Genomic DNA, 22,446 nt, shown 5'->3' on the forward strand with positions numbered 1-22,446 from the left:
TATAAATACAGGATTCTTTAGTGAATCTCCAGAATGTTGTGCCTGCTGCCTGCTCCTTTATGACTCATGAAAGGGAAAAAGCTGTCTGTGATTGTGCTAGATTAACATATTACACTTCCAATAAGTTGCAACAAAAAATCATCTTCATAGTGCAGGTATCGGACCCCTTATCCGGAAACCCATTATCCAGAAAGTTCCAAATTACAGAAAGGCCATCTGCCATAGGCTCCATTTTAATCAAATAATTCACGTTTTTAAAAATGGTTTCCTTTTTCTCTCTAATAATAAAACAGTACCATGTACTTGATCCCAACTAAGATATAATTACTCCTTATTGGAGCCAAAACCATTCTATTGGGTTTAATTACTGTTTAAATAATTTTATTAGCAGACTTAAGGTAGGGGATCCGAATAACAGAAAGACCTGTTATCTGGAATCCCCAGGTCCCCACCATTCTGGATAATGGGTCCCATACCTGTATAGGCATGCTCTGAAAAAAACAAATGCTTCAGATTTCTGAAATGGCAGCAACAAAATAAAATAAACCAAGTGTCGGGGGTGAGGGTATAGTGTATGTATTGCATACATTTGGTAGTGGTGACCCATTTCAGAGTACACCTGGCAAAAAAAATACGTACTCTTGCTGAGTGCTGTGCTTATCTGTTAGCAGTCCATTATATTTATCTCCACATATGTTTTTATTGCATGTTAACATTCCAAAAATGTTTCTGGTAAAGGTGGAGAGAGGTGAATTAGTGTTCAATTAGTAATGGAAATGATTTCTATGTAGCTTATTGTCATTGACATTATTACTGGTATTTCATACACTTGGATCAGATTATTAGGGGTATTAAAATACTGATACATTTTTCTCTCTCTGTGCCAAATGAAGTTCTTCATTCATGCTTAAGAAACATTTTCATTTTGCAAGCACAAAAGCTGGCTATCTAAAGGCAGTGGTATTACAGTGGAAGATGTAGAAGTTGCAATAAAGTAGTGTTTATGAAAGTTATCATTTTAGGATAAGTATAAAAATGTGCAGAGCCCTACTCCCATCTGACTAAAGAAAGTCCATGAAAGAATGTGGTACACATGCCAGCTTCTGCTAAGGAGCAGCTGCCAGGGCTGTAGATTTTCATTCACTGGCAACATGTGGCATAGAAAGATCAAAGTGCTCTGACAAGGGAATTCAAGTAAAGAATAATGTCTTCTACAGGCAATACCAGAATTATAAAGGAGTATTTTATTTCTCTAGTATTCAAATACACCTTCTTTAAAATATGCTGTGTGCCCTGGATCTTTGGTATGCTATAGATATCAGTGCTTCTTATTTATCCCCTTACATAATCTCTTACTGGTGTCCCCAAGCATTTGTATCCTATTTTCTAAAAATTCCACAATTCAGCCTTTAAGTGTTTCTGTTTCTGTTGGCTGGTAATCCTGTACACTAATCTAATATGGTTATAAGCTCTCCCTTTTTAGTCACTTAATTTTGGTGTAATTACACCAGAGGTTAACCAAACATCCAGATGGACACAAGTGATCAGTCAGCAGTCAGTTGAATAGCATAAAAACATTAAGAAGTGTGGCTAGCTTTACATACTAGGATGTTAGGGATCATACCTGCAGGCATTAACAATTTTAAAAATCTGGCCTGGCCTCCAAAATAGGTTAAATGGTAGGTGTGATTTTTTACATTTTTTTCACACAGAAATGTCTTGAGTATTTTTCTTTAATATTATGAAATAGAATCCAACACTAATTACTTAAACCAGACATTTGTTGGTATATTTTTCATGTAGGCTACAGATGGAATGGACAACCAGATAAAGTATCAGATGACAGAGAGTGAGAAACTGTTGGTTCAAGCTAAAGAACTGAAGGGGGCATCTGATTCAAGTAAGCTTTTTTTTTTTACATTACAGCAGCAGTAGGAACATAGTTAACTTCTTGCATTGATTTCTTATTTCATTAATGTTTATTTCATTTAATTTTATTAAGTGCCAGTATAAGACCCCTAAACGCTCTGCTGTCAATGTTGTCATATCCCTTCAACCCTCTTTCTATTGCTACAGTATATAAATGAAGGTCTTAAGCTCTTCCCTGCTCACCACTTATTTTCTATTTACATTATTCTCCAAGCTGATCTTCTTTTCATGTCCTTTAGGATATTACGGCTATGAGCAACCAAATGTTCTTTGCATGTATGGCTTGCAGGTACAAATCAACCTTGGGGTCAGAGTGATTTAAGCAGCCATCTGGAAGAAGACCTTGAAATATTAATAACCCGCTTGCAGTATTTGTATTTCAGTGTCAAAAATCATAAATGTCAAAGCTACTGGCAAATTAGAGAAGTATTATAGTTGAATACTTTGTTATAAAAGAAATAAATCTAACTGTATTGTTCTTTCTGCCAAGGTAAAGACTTAGGAATTTCAGAAACTAAACAACATGTAAACTCTGCTACTCTGAGAAAGGATGCTTTAAGTGATAAAATAGAAAATGCCATTTCTCAAATTGAAGTACATGAAGATGGTGAGTTAGCATGAAAAAAACATTATTTGTATATATAAGAGGGGGTTTATTTTGACCTGGTTTACCAATTATTTTGTAAAACATACAGATTATGCATAAAGGATTATGTATAAAGGAGATAACATGTTGCTTCTACTGCCAAGGTAAAATGAGATAATTTCTATAAATCAACAGTGCTACTAGCATACATAAAATGATAAGATTACAATTTACAGTTGTGTTCTTTTAATATATCAAAATCTCAACAGTAGCATGATGCATATGTCTTACATTACACACTCAATTTATGGCTCTTTAATAGCAGTAAGACAGCAAGGCTAATTGATAAAGTGAATTTTGAAGTGCAAAAGAACAGGCACAATTTATTTTTTGCACTTTGAACCTTGTCTTCAAGTCTAGTTGAATTGCACAGGTCCTTGAACTCCGTTTCAGGGCACAGAACGACCCTCCTAATAAATACAGCACTTCCTGAATTCACCAATGTTTTATTCATGTGTGGGGAGGCACATAGGTGTCCCCCCTCATACCCCCAAACTTCCACATCATTTAGATGTGCAAGACATGGAGTGGCGATGGATAGTGGCCATCACAGGGCTCTGTACTTAGTGTCTGCCATATGGCTCTTGCACTTTTGCCTGGGTCATAGTAAATGACCCCAATGACAGTGAGTTTTTATCTGTTTAATATTTCTTATTTAGGTATATTTGAAGTTAAGTCATGATTGGAAACTAATTTCTGTAAAAGAGCTATATAACATTTACAAATTTATAAAAAGTATTAGAAATAGTAGATAATTAAAACTATATTTAAGATACTTTTGTTATGGATAAGACCATTTTATTATGTATATTAGATATTATGACACTTGTGCTAGCTACACAATACCTTTCCATGCTGTTTGAAGGCCTTTAAACTATACTGTATGATCATTAGATCTCTCTGTTGAGTGATTTGACCAATCTGACGACCTCTGTTACAGTTGCAGAAAAACAGATTGTCTAAAATATAGTTCAGCTCAGCATGTATGAAGTCATCAGCACACTCAGAAAAGAAAGGCTGTATTTATATTCAGTTAACCTTTGTAGGTTGGTGGTCATTTCTTAAGGGAAATCCATTAGAGACCAAATCTTACTTTGTGATATGTCAGCATTCTTCAGTGATGTCAAAAAGTCAAGAAGATTTATTATTTTTAAAGTATGTAACTACTTTACTACTGTGCCTTCAAATAAACTGTTTCTTGACAACAGATGAACTATTTTATGTGAAAGGTTCATTTCCATAGTCCTGCAAAGGACTGTTGCTACACAGCAGTAAATTTATATAAGCTATAGTAGTACTTCTGGAGCAAATACAGTTTGCCAGTACAGGGTAATAGTACATACTGTTTATATGCTACATAAAACACTTATTTTAAAGTGTTACCGGTCCTTTAAACAACATAACAACCATCAGTCAAATAACAGTCAAATAAGCATAAAGTACACAGAATAATCATATAAACAATGAATTTACCTTTTAGAGAACACAAGGAAGCGACTAGAAAAATCTAAACTGGATGCTGAGGAAGCCTTAAACATCACAGCTATAATATCAAAAGTGACCGATCCAATGTCCAAAAATGCCAAGATTTGGAGTGAAAATCTTAGTAATACAGATTTTGATGCTTCTGCTTATAACAAGGTTGTAAACTCAGCAGGAGAAGCTGGTAAGTCATTGATGTATACTGGTTTCATTTGCTACATGGATTGTTAGGCATCAGATGTCCCGTGGCTATGATTTATTGATAAATATATTAACACAACAAAGTTTATTTATAAGAAACAATATCTGTGTATTTTGTACACATCTTTAGGCATTAACCCTTTCATTGCAGTGTTACTTCCACTAATGACCTGCCTGGGTAGTTGTTGTCCACTTCTAAGCCAGAGTTCACTCAAAGATAGTCATATTAAATTTATTGCACATATAGTGGCACAACACATTTGTTATTTTATATACATGCATATTAGAAGGGTTAAAATTTCAGTAGTGATAAATAACTGATCCATTATATTTTGTATGTGAATATCAACACAGATCCCCATTAACTGAAGATGCATTCTGCCTATATTATGTGTTCAAGCACATACAGTGACTCCCAGTTAATTTTCTAGTAAAACTATTGGGTTTGCTAAGCTTTCTTTACTTAACCACAGCAAAAAATATATCTCTAATGTGTATCACACCCTCATATGTCATAAATCGTGTTACAAAAACATGTCAAACTTTTACTGTATATATATATACATTTCAATGGATAGTCATGCATCATAATGTTTTGAGACATGTTTAGGAAGAAAAAGTAAATATTTTGTATTTATTAATCTTTCTTTTATTGCAGTGAGGAACCTCACAGAGGTGGTCCCCTTGCTTCTAAATAAGTTGCGCACAGTAGACTACAAGTGGCCTACAAACAATATCTCATCCAGCATTCTCCGCATTAGAGAACTTATAGCACAGACAAGGAGTGTGGCCAGTAAGGTATATGTCATAAGTCATTTAATACCTAAGTGATCTGCTATGTTCTACTGCTCATAATGCTCACATACTGTATAGCCATGTTATTGAGGCATACTGGACATTTTTATAACCTTTGAGCTGACTGGTGATAAAAGCTTCCCCACCTAGTTGCTAGGAAAACAAATCATATCTAATGATATATTATATTTGTCTCTAAAATCACGTTGGGTTATTTAGACACATTCCAAAATCTTATTTCTATTAGTGCAATACAAAAATGTACTTTGCTTGGACATAGTAAGTAATTTGTAGCTGCCTCTATATTAAATGCAAATCTTTATTACTCAGTGACTAATAGTGATGGTAAGGAATTGCAGAAGTGCCCCGGCGGGTGGGTCTGGTAAACTTTAACATATTGCCATTTGATGTTGCATCTGTTCCTGTTGTAAATTTTATTTGATTGGTTAGGCAGAAATGAAAGAACTCTATTAATGTAAACCACATAGAAAGAAGCAATTTATAGTCTTGTAGTCAACATAATATTGAGTAGTTAAACATAATGGCTAGTCCTTTTAAAGGCACCGTCAGTAGTGCTTGCTTACAGTAGTACTAAGGGCAGTGGAGCCTATTCATGAGCCAATGGGTATAGAAAAGGTGTGTTCAGTCATAAACAATGTAATATTCTGAAACAATTTGCTAATGGTCTTCATTTTTTATTATTTGTGGTTTTGTAATTATTTCACTTTTTGTTTAGCAACTTTCCAGTTTGGAATTGCTGCAGCTATCTGGTTACTTTACCTACATTACTTTAGTGATCAGGCATTGGTTTGAATGAGAGACTGATATATTTATAGGAGAGGACCTAAACAGTAAGAAAAGTAATTGAAAAGTAACAATAGCAATAAAATTGTAAATTTACAGAGCAATTGTTGTTTGGCTGCTGGGTCAGTGAGGCAAATAATTTAAAAACTATAAAAAATAAATAATGAAGGACAGTTGAAAAGCTGCTTAGAATTGGCCATTCTATGACATACTAAAAGTTAACTGAAAGGTGAACCACCCCTTTAATGCTACCATTAAATAAATACATATGAGAGAAAAACAAGGTCATTTAAATGCACGTTTCTTAAAGGCTTACCTAAGGTCTAAAGTTGTTTGTGTGCTATTAGGTACAGAAATAATTGGTTGTTCTTGTTTTCTCCAGGTCCAAGTGTCAATGAGGTTTGGAGGTAAATCGGCTGTTGATGTCAATTTAAAAACAAATGCGGCAGACCTGAATGCATTTTCTTCTATCAGCTTATACCTAAACCCCATTGCACATCAGGAAAAACCTCATGACAAATTCATAATGTATTTTGGAAATAAGAATGTAAGTATTATTTTAAAATGATTAAAAAATATATTTATTTTTTATTTGCACACAATATGAGCTTGTCGCACAACTAGAAAGTAAGAAAAGCATTGGCATTAAGAAGCAGGTATCTCATGAGAGGGGTATAGCATGACCATAGAAATGGCTGCACAGAACAACTGTGTACTAAAGCTATAGAAATCTTCAGTTTTATGTAACCGGAGAACCTTGGTTACTAGACCTGTTCTCCATTCACATCAGTCCCTGCACCACTGGAGCTTAAAATGCATGTTCACACAATGGTTGTGTGAATGTTTCACGTTCACACAATGGTTTTATAAGAAGCCAATAAACCCACTGCTATGTTTCTGCAATCTTGAAAGAAATTCAGACAGAAATAGGGTGCTGTTCAAGAAAGTATGTTTTTAAGCGACTGCAGCATTCTTCATGCTTTAACAGTTAAAAAACAGCCATTTGTCATTAGCAAATTTTTATTTTTTTAATAAACAGCAGTCATTATGGGTCAGTAACTATGGTAGCGGAAACACACTCTGCAATTTTTCTGGGTTAATTCCCACACCAAGAATAATGCAAACTTTGTGGGTTTCGGGCTGGCCTGCACATCACTAAAAGAGAACATATTTCGCAGTGAAACAAAGTCTCACTTTTTCAGTACAATATTAAAGGGGAACTATTGGGAAAATTAAAATTTAATATAAGCTTCAACTCATGAAATATGAAACTTTCTAAATATAACCAATTAAAAATGTTGTCCTATTTCTGAATAATCAAGTTAATTTTCTGAATAATCAAGTTAATCCTCACTCCCGATAATCTCCCCGTGTGCCAGAGCCCTAGCAAGTAGCAGTGCTTAAATTGTGCATCATCCAAATTAAGTTTGAGCACACATATTTCAGGTTTGAAAGCTACATCTATTATTCACTGCAATATATTAAATCCATAGACAATGCTATTACATAATAGTATAATAAATGATGCTATGGGAACACAGTGCATTCTTTTACATTATATAAGTTACCTATTGTTTTATGTCATCAACAAGCTGTTACATTAATTAAAATCCATTTAAGCTGTAAGTGATTTAGAAGGTTTCTGTTGCCACACAAAGGCTTTATAATTGTTTTAACTTCTTTAAGCAATAAATATTTTTGTTTTTGATAATCGTACTTTATATTGTTGGCTATGATGATTTACTGGCACAAAAATTATACACAAATCAACATGTTTCTTCTAGTCTACATCGGACTACATGGGTCTTGCAATTAAAAGCAACAATCTGGTATATGTGTACAATCTGGGAAGTGGAGATGTTGAGATTCCACTGGACTCCAAGCCTGTCAACTCCTGGCCAGGATATTTTAGTCTCATCAAAATTGAAAGGTAGTGTATGAAAAAACTGTTTGATGAAATAGGGAAAGACGTACATATCCTGCCATCACTTAAAATAGATATTCCGTCTGTCCAGTTTTGAAATTACAATATGAAACGTTTATGATAATATATAGTTACAGCAATTAACTTTTTATTACCAAACACTAGAAATTTAAACATCATGTTTGACAATGAGAAGTGATATTGTTGCTAATGTTTAAACTTTTATCCTTATATGTATGGGTACAGTTAAGGATCTGTCCAGAAACTGTACAAAGCTCATACAGTATGTGCAATCATTTAGTAGCAGTGCACTCAATCAGCATACTACATCAGACTATTATAGACAAGTAATAACTAACAATAACTAAGTATTGTTGTGTGTGACCTAGCTGGTCAACTAATAGTGGAACAGATGCTCTAACAAACATATATAATACATATATTTACTTAAATATCCAATGGGGAAGCGATATAAAAAGGAGATATAATAGATTAGTTGCATTACACTCAGGCTACATTTCTTCCCTTATTCATGCACTATATGTTACCAGTATTATTTCATACACACATACTTGAATACATTGTAAATAACTGACATATTTTTGAGCTTGTAAGGGGAAAATATATCTGTTAAATGCTTTCTGTAAGTAAAAATATGAAATAATTTTACTGAATATCACTTCTCATTTGTTTCACAGGCTGGGCCGACACGGCAAAGTGCTTTTAACTGTACCTAGTCCAAGTAGCACAGCAGAAGAAAAATTTATCAAAAAGGGTGAGGCTACTGGAAGAGATTCTGTTCTAGATCTAGATCCTAGCAGCATGGTGTTTTATGTTGGTGGCGTTCCTTCAGGATTTCAGGTAAGTGAAAATAACCAAATTGGAATTATTGTGGCCATTTCTGTGGACTCTAGATAGCTTGTTTATTAAAGAGTGATGTAAGGAGTAGTTTAGTATACTTTAATCTAGATCCAGGGTCTTTAAATTTAAAGAACTAGTGCCTCAGAAGATGCCCCAGTAGCTCCCCGTATTTTTTTCTACTGATTCACATGCTCTGTGCTGATGTCAGTTACTGAGCTTAGGGACCGACTCACAATATACTGTATATACACAATATAAATGTCACAATATATGGCTGGTTAGTAATCAGTACAAATAATTACTTCATGGCAGCTCAGAAACCAGTGAAATTAGCATCAGAATAAAATAATCAGCCCTATACCATCAGCTTATATTACAGGCCAACCTCATTTTCTGCTTGATATTTTGCAATTGCCCCGTAAGCTTAGCTTCTCAACAGCTGCCCAGAGCACACTGGTGCAATAAGTTCAGTGTATAAAATATAGCATTTTTAGCCATATTCATTTTTAGAGTTTAGTTCTCCTTTAAAACACCACTGTTTATTGCAAGCATAGTCATTATTTACTAACCACAGTGTCTTACCTTCAGTGCTTGAAAGCTTTAAAGAGTGTGGGGGGGGTCTGCCACTTTTCCTGTCATTTTGGAGATGTTTTTTGTGCTTCAGGAATGGCATTCCAAGGCTGACAATTAGCATTATAGAGCACATTTCAGATTAAATATCTTTTGGGGTACAAGCATAATTTTTTTCCTTAAAGGATATAAATATATTTATATAGACCTGTAAATGTGTGCCATCTAGAAACTTTTGTTGCCTTGTCTGCAGAACATTCCGTCTGATAGTAATTTATAGGCCATTTGCAGAACATGTATAATATATATAATAATATATATGATATTAAGAGATATAATATGTGCGCATTGGTGGCTGACACTATTGCTTTGCAGTGGTGGGGACCTGTGTTCTGACTTGGTCCTTGGCAATATCTGCAAGAAGTTTGTATGTTCTTCTTGAGTCTGTGTGGTTACTCCAGTTTCCTCCCACATTTCAAAAACATATTGACATGTAAATTGGCTCCTAGTGAAATTGTCACTAGTATCTGTGTATCTGTGTGATTGGGGCCTGATACTGTAAGCAACACTGAGGAAGAGTCTAATGTCAAAGATAAACACAATTTGCACAGTTAAAATTAGCATAATTGCTACCATATGGATTGATGGCAGTGAATTCTGAGGAATGTTGCACCACATAGTAAGATATTTTCCGAACATCTTTCCTGCCAGTTGCAATGATGAAAGGGAAGAGAGGAAGGAGAGGAATTTATACAAACTCTGACTCATAAGCAGAGAAATAACTTGTTTCATAGACTTACCTATAAGCAGCGCCGGTTTGTCACCGGAATTTGTTGCGCCTTGAGGCCGCCCTCATTCGCGCCCCCCTCGCGGGCACATGCGCATTGGTTGCTATAATTTACTAGAATTGTTTGCACTTTACATATATTATATCAGAATAAAAGTCTAAAATATAAGCATTCAAATGTCTTCTTACTCTTTCATATTATTTTATGTTATGTTACTTTGTACATTTTGTATTGTTCTAAACATATCACCCTCTATTGTGGATTGTAGATTTCCAGGTGTACGCCTGCTAGCACCCATGAATCTTCTGCTTAGAGGCAGACTAAATATAATGATAGAGATACTGTTACAGAGATGTTTAGCCATTTTTACTTTAGAATTCAAATAACTTTGGCTGTATGTTTGTGTCTCAGGTGGCATATTTTATCAGTAGCCAAAACTATTATGTTAGGTTGTGAGCAGATGATTGTTGTATATGTGATGCACAATTGCTTTCTCTGTTTCATTTTTAGCTTCCTGCCAGCTTAGATCTGCCAGGCTTTGTTGGTTGTCTAGAGCTTTCTACTGTCAATGATGATGTTGTTAGCTTGTACAATTTCAAGAACATCTACAACTTGAACACGGCCACAGCACCACCATGTGCCAGGTAAAGAAAATGTTATCATTAACATTCTCTGTACATTATGGGGCAGATTAATCAAAATGTGAGATTAGAGCCCAGCAAAGAATAATTCACCCACTTTCAATTCCTATGGGATTTTTAGAAGCATATTTATCAACGGGTGAAAGTTAGATTTCACCATTTAATAAATACACTTCTTAAAAAAAGAAAGAATAGAAAGTGGGTGAATTTTTCAGTGATAAGCTCTAATCTTACATTTTGATAAATCTGCCCCAAAGTGTCTATCTTTTTACAGAGCTTTTTAGATACAGTGCAGACACACATGTGGCTTATGTGCTAATATTCTTAGTTTGCACCTTTTCTACTAAGTTCACTGTAGAGATGAAATGCCTTTTGGAAATTTATGAAAAAAAAAAACATATGCATCAAGGGGTTAAATTCAGTTAAAACACACATTTAGCTAGCAGAGAACATTATCTTCAAAATATTCCATGAGATACTTTGCTCCAGTAACAGTTCACAACCTTGGTGCATTTAGTCACTTCCCATGAGGAGTCTGGAAGTTACTCTCTCCGATAAAGCCTTCCTGATCTTATAGCTGTCATATCCTTTCCACAGATTAAGGCTGAACCCACATAAGCCATTTTAGTTAGGTTTTTATCTTTTTTATTCTTGGCTTAAATGTTTACCTTCCTGGGAAATAAAGCATGCATTACATTAAACAAAAAGTGTTGAAATGTAAGAATAGTAATCATAATGGCAATCTGCAAAGAAGCATTTCCTCTAATATGGTTATTAATACTTTGGTAACATAAGTGCATCCGCTTAGCTAAGCCTAAACAAACTTTGATGAGAATAAAGTTATATATAAAAACATACCATATATTTGTAAGAAAAACCCAGTAAACTACCATAATACATTTTGTTGCTAAGCATACCCTTAGGGGTCCATTTACTAAACAATTTTAAGATATATTCACATTTTTTTCTAAATTTTAGAACATTTCAGAATGTATGCGAAAAGTTTGTTAACTTTTTCGTGGTTTTCTGTAAATTTCCATGAAAAAAATTGTACTTTGCGCCAAGAATACAAACTTTTCGGAATTCGGTTACACTTTCATCGGGACTATATTTTCGCCAGGTTTGATCTGTCGAGTGCCATTGAGTCCTATGGAAGGCTTCCAAAGCCAGAACTGTTTTTGTGCCGTTTCGAACTTTATGATTAATTGCAGTATTTTCGTACGAATGATAAAAGCATTTTCGAGACATTTTCGAACTACAGAAATTAACGTGGTTACTTCGAAATGATATATTATATATAATTATTGTGGTTACTTCGAAATGATATATTATATATAATTAAATATTATATATTAACCATATTGAGTTTCAAGCTCAGAAAAAAAGTGTATTTTATTAAATGTGCTCCTTAAAGTGAAAATATTTTACAATATGATTAGCCTCTATTTTTTTTTTTAAATTTGTATTTTACAAGCTAAGGCAGAGAAATAGGAATAGCATAATATTACAGTAAATCTATCTCCCATATAACCCATATTAATTAGATAATTCACATTTTTAAATTTGTAATAAAACAATATCTTGTACACTGTACTTGATCCTAAGATATAATTAATCATTATTGGTTGCAGAACAATCCTATTAGGTTTTTTTTATTCAATTTTTGCCAACTATAGAGACAGTAGCAGCTTTATCTTTTTTCTACATGTTTACTCTGTTTTTGTGCTTTTGCAGTTGAGCCAGGGTTTGCCTGTGAAGTTGAAAAATATTTTCATAGCTATTCAGGCTTCAGCAACCTTAAAATAACATCATACTGACACATAATGGTTCTTTTTCCATAGAAATAAATTGGCCTTCACACAGAGCCGTGCAGCAAGCTATTTCTTTGATGGCACTGGATATGCTGTTATACGCAACATGGAAAGGAGGGGTCGCTTTACGCAAGTCACTCGCTTTGATATAGAAGTCCGAACACCAGTAGATAATGCCCTTATTTTCCTGATGGTTAATGGAGTAAGTAAGATTATTTTAATACCCTTGTCATCATGGATAATAGGTTATTGGGTTATGATATTTCCATATTGTTGAATATATTTGTTGCATGGCACTAATGTAAGAGAGAGAAAAAACTACGTAAGTTCAGTATATTCATCTGGCAGACTTCCGGCTCTTGTTGAACAGCCTTGAGCTGTCAATTGATGCTCAGTTTGGGGTGGAGCAGTCTGGACTTTACTGGCATGAATACAAAACTGTAAAATTCTGTGTATTAATAATATGTAATTTGTACGTATTCCAGGAACATTTTTTGTCCAAGCAAGGTTTTCTAAGAGTCAGGTACAGACAGAGAGGAGCACACTGCATGAACTACAACTTCACATGTATTGTTATTGTTGTATATCACACTTGCAAGTCTGGTCATTTACTAATCAGTACCAAAGGACAGTTCATGTGCTGTGGCATGACATTACCTAGATATTAGCTTATATTAGTGGTTAATTAGATTTGTAATTTGTAAGAATATCAGCTGTAAAAGGTAATCCAGGGTGTGAGAATAACACTATATAGCCTTTGGCTTTGTTGTTGTCAACATACAGGAACTGCCCTTTATTTTATTGTTCATAACATCCACAGTTTATGATTTCTAATATCAGTGCCTGCCATCCCAGACAACAACAGATCATTAGTTGTAAACAGAACAGCAAAACAATTAACAGTCAAATACAAATTTATTGCAACTGCCAACAATGTGGCACAGGTTTTATAATAAAAAAGCCCAGGAATATTTTTTTAAAAATCAAACTGTTTATGTTATTGTTTTAGACCAAATTCTTTAGTATGGAACTCCAAGATGGTTATCTGAGACTGCACTATGATTTTGGATTTGCCAAGGGACCTGTGCTTCTTGAAGATTCAGCAAAGAAATTCCAGGTTAATGATGCAAGATATCATGAGGTACAGTATTCTGTTTAACCTAATTTGCATCGATGTTTTGCTAGAAAACAGGCCCCTTCTATGACTTAAGGGATGCACACAAAAACAAACTTTAGATAAATTCAATCTTGCTTTTAAACAGTAAGTTATGTCTACAATAACCAGTGACTTGCTCTCTTTTATCACAAATCAAAGAAGCAGCCCCTCTTCGTACCAGCTCTCTCATGTGCCTGCACCTGAGCAACATGTCGGCCCAGGTACAGGTACATTGAGTGAATTTCAGCTCCGAAACACATCAGTATGCATTGTAATTGTATATATGGGTTTCAAGCATATGTACAAAACAAGCAGCCATTTGTTATGTAAATGTATCAGAAAATTAATAAAACATACATTAATCATTTCACTTGAGCTTAGAATGTTAAAACGTAAGGAATGTATGCAGTTGTTCCAATCTGTTTTGTGTTGTCTTTTACAAGATCTCAGTCATTTATCACAATTCCAAGAAGATGATATTGGTGGTTGACAGAAGACATGTAAAGAGCGTTGACAATGAAAAGACATCAATTCCTTTCTCTGACATTTATATTGGAGGAGCACCTTCTCTAGTTTTGCAGAGGTCGGTGTCAATTTCAGCTAAAAACTATCTAAAAATAAGATTTTCTTTCTGTCAGAATTTGGTCTGTGTGTATTTTGTGATTTTATCACCACATTACCAAGTTTGCAGTGGGACTCCCACAGCGTGTTATTAGCTATAAAGCAGTACCACGTAGTGAGTACCACTGAGAGTATAATGATAACATATATTGAAACTGAGCACCTAGCAATTATCACTGTGGCAGCAGCATCAAACATTGTAACACATAAAAATATTATGTGGCTGAGACATAAATTTGTTCAGGAAATCATATTTGAGTGATAGTAATGTATTTGTTCAGTTTTAGGTGTGATCTATTAACTGATGATGGTCAAAATGGAATTAAATACAGGATCCGCCACAAACGTGTCATGAATTTGAGTAATAATTATTAAACAACAATTTCACAATCATCCGAACTCCTTTTTTTTTTTTTTACCCTGCACCAAAATGGTTTTAACAACAAAATGTTGAAGTAAATCAAAGGCATATTGCCAGTTTAACTTCTTTGTAAATGTAATTTTATTACAACCAGCAAAATGCAATTAACGGCACCACTGTGTGGCATATTATTATGTGGCCTAAGTTGTATTCCAGATTTGATTGGAGAAATTAGGTTCAGTATTTCAAATTCATTTTGACCTATAGAACAACAGTTTAATGCCAAAGCATACACAACCACTATATTCACGAAAAAGAGTAAGGCTTTTGTGAATAAAGTTGGCCATACACGCACCGATGAGATTTCGTATGATATTCGGTGCGTTTATGGCGGCTTGATGAGGAGACCGATATTGCAAAAGGCTTTGGATATCGGTTGATCGGCCAGGTTAAAAGATTTTGATTGGGCACCATTGAAGGTGCTTGAGCAAAATCTATGTTCAGGGCTGAACTCCATATCTGACAATTCAGCCCTGAATGTCTTAATATGTACAAAAGCATAGAAAATTCTAGATACAATGGGGACATTTGGTTTAAAGTTCTCCAACAGCTGTTTAAGCTCCTTGAATTCATTTACCCTTGTCAGTAGTTTAAAACCAGATACATATTAAGTTCATTTTGTGCATGGTTATCTAACAATTAGTTTAGATGCATACTGCATGTCTACTCAGATGCCAGTCCTTGTGCAGAATTGAATTGTTACAATTAATTGTAACATTAATTGTTAATTAGCCAATCGGTGTATGAGTTACAATGGTGTTTGGTTTTAAAGGGTGAGGTACCAACATATTCAACAGAATAATGAATATAGAAACACTGAATTACAGAATCCATGATTTGTATAAATTGTCCTTATTCCTTTTAGTGTGAAGAGTCACCTAGGTGCAGACATTGCCTTCAAGGGATGTATAAAAGGTTTCCAGTTTCAGAAGAAGGATTTCAATTTGCTGGAAGAACCAGACACACTTGGTATCAGCTATGGCTGTCCTGAAGAATCACTTGTAAGTTCAGCATTCAGAGGCCTGCATTATTTACCATTTAGATGAAGTACACTTGCTGAGTCTTGAGCACTAATACACTCATAAGTGGTGGGAGACAGAGTCTGTGTTATTTGATAAATAAGAATATTTCTGATCTCTAAATAATACATTCACTCTACATTCTATAAGGACAAACAATCTCTTGATGCATGATATGTGGCTGCAATGCCATCTTACCAACTCATCCCAGGCACCCCTCTTCTGACTTAGGGCCAGATATATATATATATCATATATTTTAAAAGCATATTTATCAAATAGTGAATTGTAATGTTCACCCATTACTAAAGAGGCTTCTAAAAAGCCCATAGGAATGAATAGAAAGTAGTTGAATTTTTCTGTGGTGAGCACTAATTTCACATTTTGATAAATCTGCCCCTAAGTCTACACTAGGGAACACTAGGAAAGGTAAAGAAAATGGTAGCACGGTGCTACACTACTTTTTTTCTTATGGAAAAATGTGCCATTTAGTGCACTGTCAGTGCCTAAAATATTAGCACCCCTCCCCCAGTCAATTGGGGTTTTTCCTGTGCTTTAACAGTTGTTGATGTTATTACATTAATGTAATATACCCTGTGAAAAGATAACACCATATTTATATTTGTTTTGAATCATACTAATGAAAAGCAAATGTTTTCTTGTTTCACCTCAGATGTCCCGCCGAGCTTATTTTAACGGTCAGAGTTTTATTGCTTCTAGTCAGAAGCTGGCTCCTTTCGACTCCTTTGAAGGTGGCTTTAGTTTCAAAACTTTACAGCCTAGTGGCCTGTTGCTTTATCACTCTGAAGGGGTAAGTAGATCTTAATGATTGTAGTTCCTGTGTATTACATTTATTGCTTAAGCTAATGTATTTCCACTGGGGAAAAATCAAGTTTCTTGCTTGTATTATTTATTTTGAATTCATTCTTTCTAGGCCGATGTATTTTCAGTATCCATGGATAAAGGATCGGTAGTCTTAAGAATAAAAGACATCAAAGTGCAGTCTAAAAATAGGAAATACAGTGATGGGCAAAGCCACTTTGTTGTTGCATCAGTCTCCCCAACAAGGTATAGTATGCATCTAGTAGAGCAAAGTATATTAGAGCATAGCATAGTATGCAGCCTTCAGATGTTTTGGATTCACCAGCTTGGGGATCTGAAGTCAAATTTTTTAAATTGATATAAGAGTTCCATCCCAATCACTAAATAAAGCAATTTTGCAATGTATATTTGTTAAAGATTTGTTTCCGCAGCATTCTCTTTTTAGTTTCGTTCGCAAACTCCTACAGTTCAGCAGCCGCTGGCTGTCTTACTCCCTGGGGCTAAACAAGCATGTATATATGTAAGGGTTACACCACCCTAGTGCCTTATCTAGCACTTAAGCATCAGAGAGGCAGCCCATCACTAGCGTGCAGGATGGCCAGCAGCCACTAGCCTTAATGAATTAGACTGCAAACAAGACAGAGAAGAAAAAGCTGTTGAAACAATCGCATGTATCTCAAAGCAGGAACACATTTTAACATACATACTGTACATTACAAAATTGTTTTATTTAGTGATAGAAACCTATATATGCATTTTAAAAAATTGATCCCATTTAAAACTAATGTGCATTAGTTTTGTAAATATGTTAAGGAATTCCTCAGTCTCCTGGATTACCATGTGTTATTCCGAGCCATTAGGTAACCAAAATACTTGATGTATTCTTGTAGGTATCAGCTGCTGGTAGATGAAACAGATGCAAGTGTCCAAGATAGGCAGAAACCTGGTGCAAGCTCACTGGTGGCAAGAACATTTTACTTTGGAGGCACCCCAGTGGGAATTTCCCAGGCCAATTTCACAGGGTGTATCAGCAATGCTTATTTCACAAGGTATGTTATATATGGAATGCAGGGGGAATGAAGGCTTAAGTGGACATCTTAATGAATTATTGGATAAATGTGCTAATTAAAATCATAACTATGCACTCAGTAAATGCAAAAATCTATAGCAGCTATGTTTTAGTAAACCATTATTGCAAAGTAACTTTAAATTAATTCACACTGGAGCACAACTGCTCTATTGCATAAAATTATATACTACAAAGATTTTATGGTCACCCCACTAAAGTGATCTTGTGTGGCAAGTGACACCATATGGCAAATTATTAAAGGGGAATTAAAACTATTAATTTAGAAAGGAGTTCTATTTTAACTGTATTTTTCTTAGAAAAGTATAAAGACATAGTTTATTAAAACCACAGAGCTTACTATTTGCCAAGTTTCAACAAATGTCAATCGGTGTCACCAGTAAACTATTTTATGGGGGGGTTGTATTTTACCACAGCAAGAGATTCATGCAGCAACACAACCATAGGGAAGTGCAGTCTTAAAGCCTTGTTGCTGTAAAGCTGGCCATACACAATAACATAAATAAATGTATTTACCCAATTTGGCCATCTATATTTTGGGCTAGATGGGACTGATCTAATCGTTTGGCCCATGCCAACAATAAGATCCTAATGGGAGCCTATGTAAGTCAGCAGAGGAGTGCATAAGTGCACCAATGCAGATTATTTATCAGGCCTGATAGATATCTGCCCAATTTTTGGCCAGATATCAATCAGATAGGCCATCAGTAAGGGCTCATACATGGGCAGATTTGCTTCCAGCTCAGTCTAAAGGGGTCGAATTGGCAGTTTAAGTCTTCCCATTCACGGTCACCTCAACACTGGGAGGACAGATAATCAATCAGTTTTCCCATTTTTGCTCAACAGAATTTAGGAGCAGAGGGTGGGATTGAGACATGTAAGGATAATATTTTTCAGGTCGGTCACTCATTTTGCTGTGACTTTCATTTTTCTTTTCCTTTCTATTATGTTTATGGAATATAATTAGCCTAAGAACCAGTAACACAAAAAAGTATTACAGTAGAACCCTTATTTTAAGTTTTTCAGGGGACCAGAAAAACAATGGTGTAAAATGCAGGGAAACTGAGGGATGTAAAATTATAAGATTATTAATGTCATTTTAACGTGTATACCAGTTATTGTGAATTTGGCCTCTTACAGCAAAAATCTGGAGAGTCTTTTCCCTGCACATTATTCATCATGCACATAGAACATTTTCATTATTCTTGCATAAATTCATAACTGATTGGCTTTTATTAATATAGACACTGAGTATTTGTAACTGGGGAACAAATAGGTTCAATCAGTGGGTTTGGCCCCATTTTGCTCCTTTTGATCTTCTAATTTCTTGTTTGAACTCTATCAGTTTGTAGAATTTGTTTGCATTGGATCTCTGCTTAAGACTACATGCGTTTAAGAATGATTTATTTTTGAGATATACAATAACAATGTTTAATTTAATGTTTCATATTCTAAAGAGTTGACAGAGATGTTGAAGTTGAGGATTTCCAGAAATACACAGAGAAAGTCCAGTCTTCTCTTTATGGGTGTCCAGTTGAATCGCCTCCTGTTGCTCTGTTTCAAAAGAATGGTAAAAATTCTTCTAAAGACAAAGGAAAACTAAGGAAGAGTGTAAGTTGTTTCTGGTTCTGATCTTTCTTACTGAAATGCAAGTCAAGCAGCCACAGTGGTTCTCGAAAGTTTATGAAACCTTTAAAATTTCTATATTTTATATGAGTGACATCAATTAACATCATCTGATTTTCAAACAAGTCCTAAAAGTAGATGAAGGAAACCTAGTTAAACAAATGAAACAAAAATTATTATATTTGGTCATGTATTTATTGAAAAAAAATGGTCCAATAACACAATGCATGTGGCAAAAGTACTATAAGTGAATTGTGCTCTCAGTATTTGGTGTGACCCCCTTGTGCAGCTATAACTGCAACTAAACATTTATGGTAACTGATCAGTCCTGCACTCAGAGGAATTTTATCCCATAACCTCCATACAGAACAGCTTCAGCTCATGGATATTGGTGGGTTTCCTCACATGAACCCTAGCAATCAGATGCTGAAATTTCAAATTGGAGAAATTGGTGTAGAAAGCTAAATAATTCAAAACCCACAACAATATTAAAAATGAGATACTTTTTACTGCTGTGCAGCTTTTCCTTGAGTGTTATTTTTAACCCAGAGTAAATCAGATTACATGGGTCACATATATCAAATTTTCTATACATTTTTGTATACAAATGAATTGGTATTTGCACTATATTTGGCATTTTCTCTTTACCCCCTAATAAATGTGCCCTGAATAAATTAATGGATTATGCATGTAGTTAAACAATGCAGGCAAAGAGGCTGACGGTTGGTTCTATATATAAAGGTTGGAATGGACAAAACATTAGAATCTCATGCTGCATTTGGGTCCAAAGAGACAGAAGAAGACTCAGAAGAAGTCACCCTGTGCTCTCTGTCTAGCAGGCCAAAGGCTGCCAGACAGGCACATCTCTATGGTGGCATAGCAAACAGCCGTCAGGAATTCAACCACATCCCTAATGGTTTCAATGAAAAGTAAGTAATATTCATAATACTTCTGCAATATTACATTTGTTTCCAGTGCCCCAACCCACAAAAGAAAATCGTATTCCCTTCCAGGTTCTACAGTTTTTCACTCTTACTCATTGTCATTTTTATCCTTTGCTAATGATTGCTATTGGTTAAAAAAAAAAAAATATATATATATATTGTATATTGAAGCAGTAGAATTCTTAATGAATCGCATAAGTCAGTGTAGGAACTGGTCAAAAGGGATGACTTTGACGCAGTTGGCCAGCTTGAAGTATATTGCAATATATGGACAAACAATCCCTGTTTTGCTTAAAGGGAAGGGCATTTCTTAGTAGCTTAAATGCACCGAATGTCTTAATGTTCTATATATTGATAATGGGTGAGTGCAGAGGATCTCTTGTTGTTGTTTCTATGTATTTCGTGGTCACAACCTCATTGCACCCCCGCCTAATGGTTTAAAATTTAGTGGTTGAGCACAACTTTCCCTTTTTTTGCTATATACTGTATATATATATATATATATATATATATATAAAACTACAGTGTGTAAGAACTGTTTGATATTATTATTAAAATCTGTGTCAGGACTGTGTTACCCTCCAGATGTTGTATTACACCCTTTAGCATCCCACTAACATCCAAAGTCTGTCAATAACATTGGGAGTTGTTCAGCAACAGCTGGAGAACCACATGATTCTCTCACGCTGGGGCCTCAGGGCTCACTGTTCTTTAAATCCAGCTATGCTTATACATATCTGCTTCAGTCATCAAGTCAGGATAATAATATCAAAAAGGAAAGGAACATTTTCCCAAATTTCTACATACTATAAATTTTAAAACTTTTTTTTAAATATGGCACCATTGTGTATAGAGAGCAACTAAGGTCAATGTAAAAATCCTTGGTATAAATAACAATTACTTAAAATAAGATTTTTTATTCTGCATCATTACTCCTTCACTTTTAACTTTAAAGAATGTAAACATTGTAGAAAAAAATGTATATGTAAAGAGCATTGTATAGGCCTCCTGTCACTTTACAGTATGTGTAAACAAAAAAGAACATGTTTATGAGACTTGTTGACAAGCCATAAATTCACCCTAAGTGAACAGAAGTTGATATATGCTGCTCATTACATTGTGGATACTGGAAGAGCAGCCCTAACACTAAGGGCTCTGGCACACAGGGAGATTAGTCGCCGGCGACAAAACTCCCTGTTCGCGGGCGACTAATCTCCCCGAGTTGCCATCACCTGCCATCCCACCAGCGAAAAAGTAAGTCGCCGGTGGGATGGCACACGCGGCGGCACGATTTCGGCAAATCGCCGAAGTTGCCTCATGAGGCTTTTTCTCCCCGTGTGCCAGAGCCCTTAACTGCCCACCCATCCACACTACAAAGAAATGCCCAGTATATCACTTGGATGTTCAAGCTGTGTATGCATTTCATTAAATGATTAAATAATAATTGTTGTGGTTTGGATTTATCTGCTTGAATTAAAGTGTGAAATGTAAACAAATCATTTGGACTGAATATTTCTTATCATGTTCCTTTGTTGCACAGGTCTGAATTGTTTGTAAGACTAAAGACTCACTCATCCAATGGAATGATCTTTTATGTCTCTGATAAAGAGGAAGACAATTTTATGACTCTCTTTCTGTCTCATGGCCGGCTCACCTTTATGTTCAACAATGGCCAGCAAAAGCTAAGGATCAAGTCTCAAGAAAAGTACAATGATGGCTTGTGGCACAGTGTAAGTTGAATGACTGCTTTTCAGAGCCCAGTTCCAATGAACTGGGCTCTTAACCTTTTATGCAGCTTAAACTACATGTACATACAGGTCCTTTTCAAAAAATTAGCATATTGTGATAAAGTTCATTATTTTCTGTAATGTACTGATAAACATTAGACTTTCATATATTTTAGATTCATTACACACAACTGAAGTAGTTCAAGCCTTTTTTTTGTTTTAATATTGATGATTGTGGCATACAGCTCATGAAAACCCAAAATTCCTATCTCAAAAAATTAGCATATTTCATCCGCCCAATAAAAGAAAAGTGTTTTTAATACAAAAAAAGTCAACCTTCAAATAATTATGTTCAGTTATGCACTCAATACTTGGTCGGGAATCCTTTTGCAGAAATGACTGCTTCAATGTGGCGTGGCATGGAGGCAATCAGCCTGTGGCACTGCTCAGGTGTTATGGAGGCCCAGGATGCTTCAATAGCGGCCTTAAGCTCATCCAGAGTGTTGGGTCTTGTGTCTCTCAACTTTCTCTTCACAATATCCCACAGATTCTCTATGGGGTTCAGGTCAGG

General features: G+C 35.1%; 1 protein-coding gene across 2 annotated transcripts in view; it reads left to right on the top strand.

Annotated features, from left to right (window-relative positions):
* The window catches only part of lama4 (laminin subunit alpha 4), an 89,111-nt gene that overhangs the window by 55,792 nt on the left and 10,873 nt on the right, over positions 1-22,446 (top strand). For both annotated transcript variants that reach the window (XM_002936937.5, XM_031902347.1), the window contains 18 exons: positions 1,804-1,900; positions 2,420-2,536; positions 4,056-4,241; positions 4,917-5,056; positions 6,240-6,404; positions 7,642-7,787; positions 8,480-8,642; positions 10,511-10,644; positions 12,483-12,654; positions 13,462-13,593; positions 14,052-14,191; positions 15,516-15,651; positions 16,343-16,480; positions 16,604-16,737; positions 17,382-17,540; positions 19,036-19,189; positions 19,946-20,133; positions 21,689-21,878. In XM_002936937.5, coding sequence (XP_002936983.2) covers positions 1,804-1,900; positions 2,420-2,536; positions 4,056-4,241; positions 4,917-5,056; positions 6,240-6,404; positions 7,642-7,787; positions 8,480-8,642; positions 10,511-10,644; positions 12,483-12,654; positions 13,462-13,593; positions 14,052-14,191; positions 15,516-15,651; positions 16,343-16,480; positions 16,604-16,737; positions 17,382-17,540; positions 19,036-19,189; positions 19,946-20,133; positions 21,689-21,878 — 2,691 coding nt within the window. The remainder of the gene's footprint in view (positions 1-1,803; positions 1,901-2,419; positions 2,537-4,055; positions 4,242-4,916; positions 5,057-6,239; positions 6,405-7,641; positions 7,788-8,479; positions 8,643-10,510; positions 10,645-12,482; positions 12,655-13,461; positions 13,594-14,051; positions 14,192-15,515; positions 15,652-16,342; positions 16,481-16,603; positions 16,738-17,381; positions 17,541-19,035; positions 19,190-19,945; positions 20,134-21,688; positions 21,879-22,446) is intronic.

Source organism: Xenopus tropicalis, chromosome 5 (genome assembly GCF_000004195.4).
Source record: "Xenopus tropicalis strain Nigerian chromosome 5, UCB_Xtro_10.0, whole genome shotgun sequence".
NCBI lineage: Eukaryota > Metazoa > Chordata > Amphibia > Anura > Pipidae > Xenopus > Xenopus tropicalis.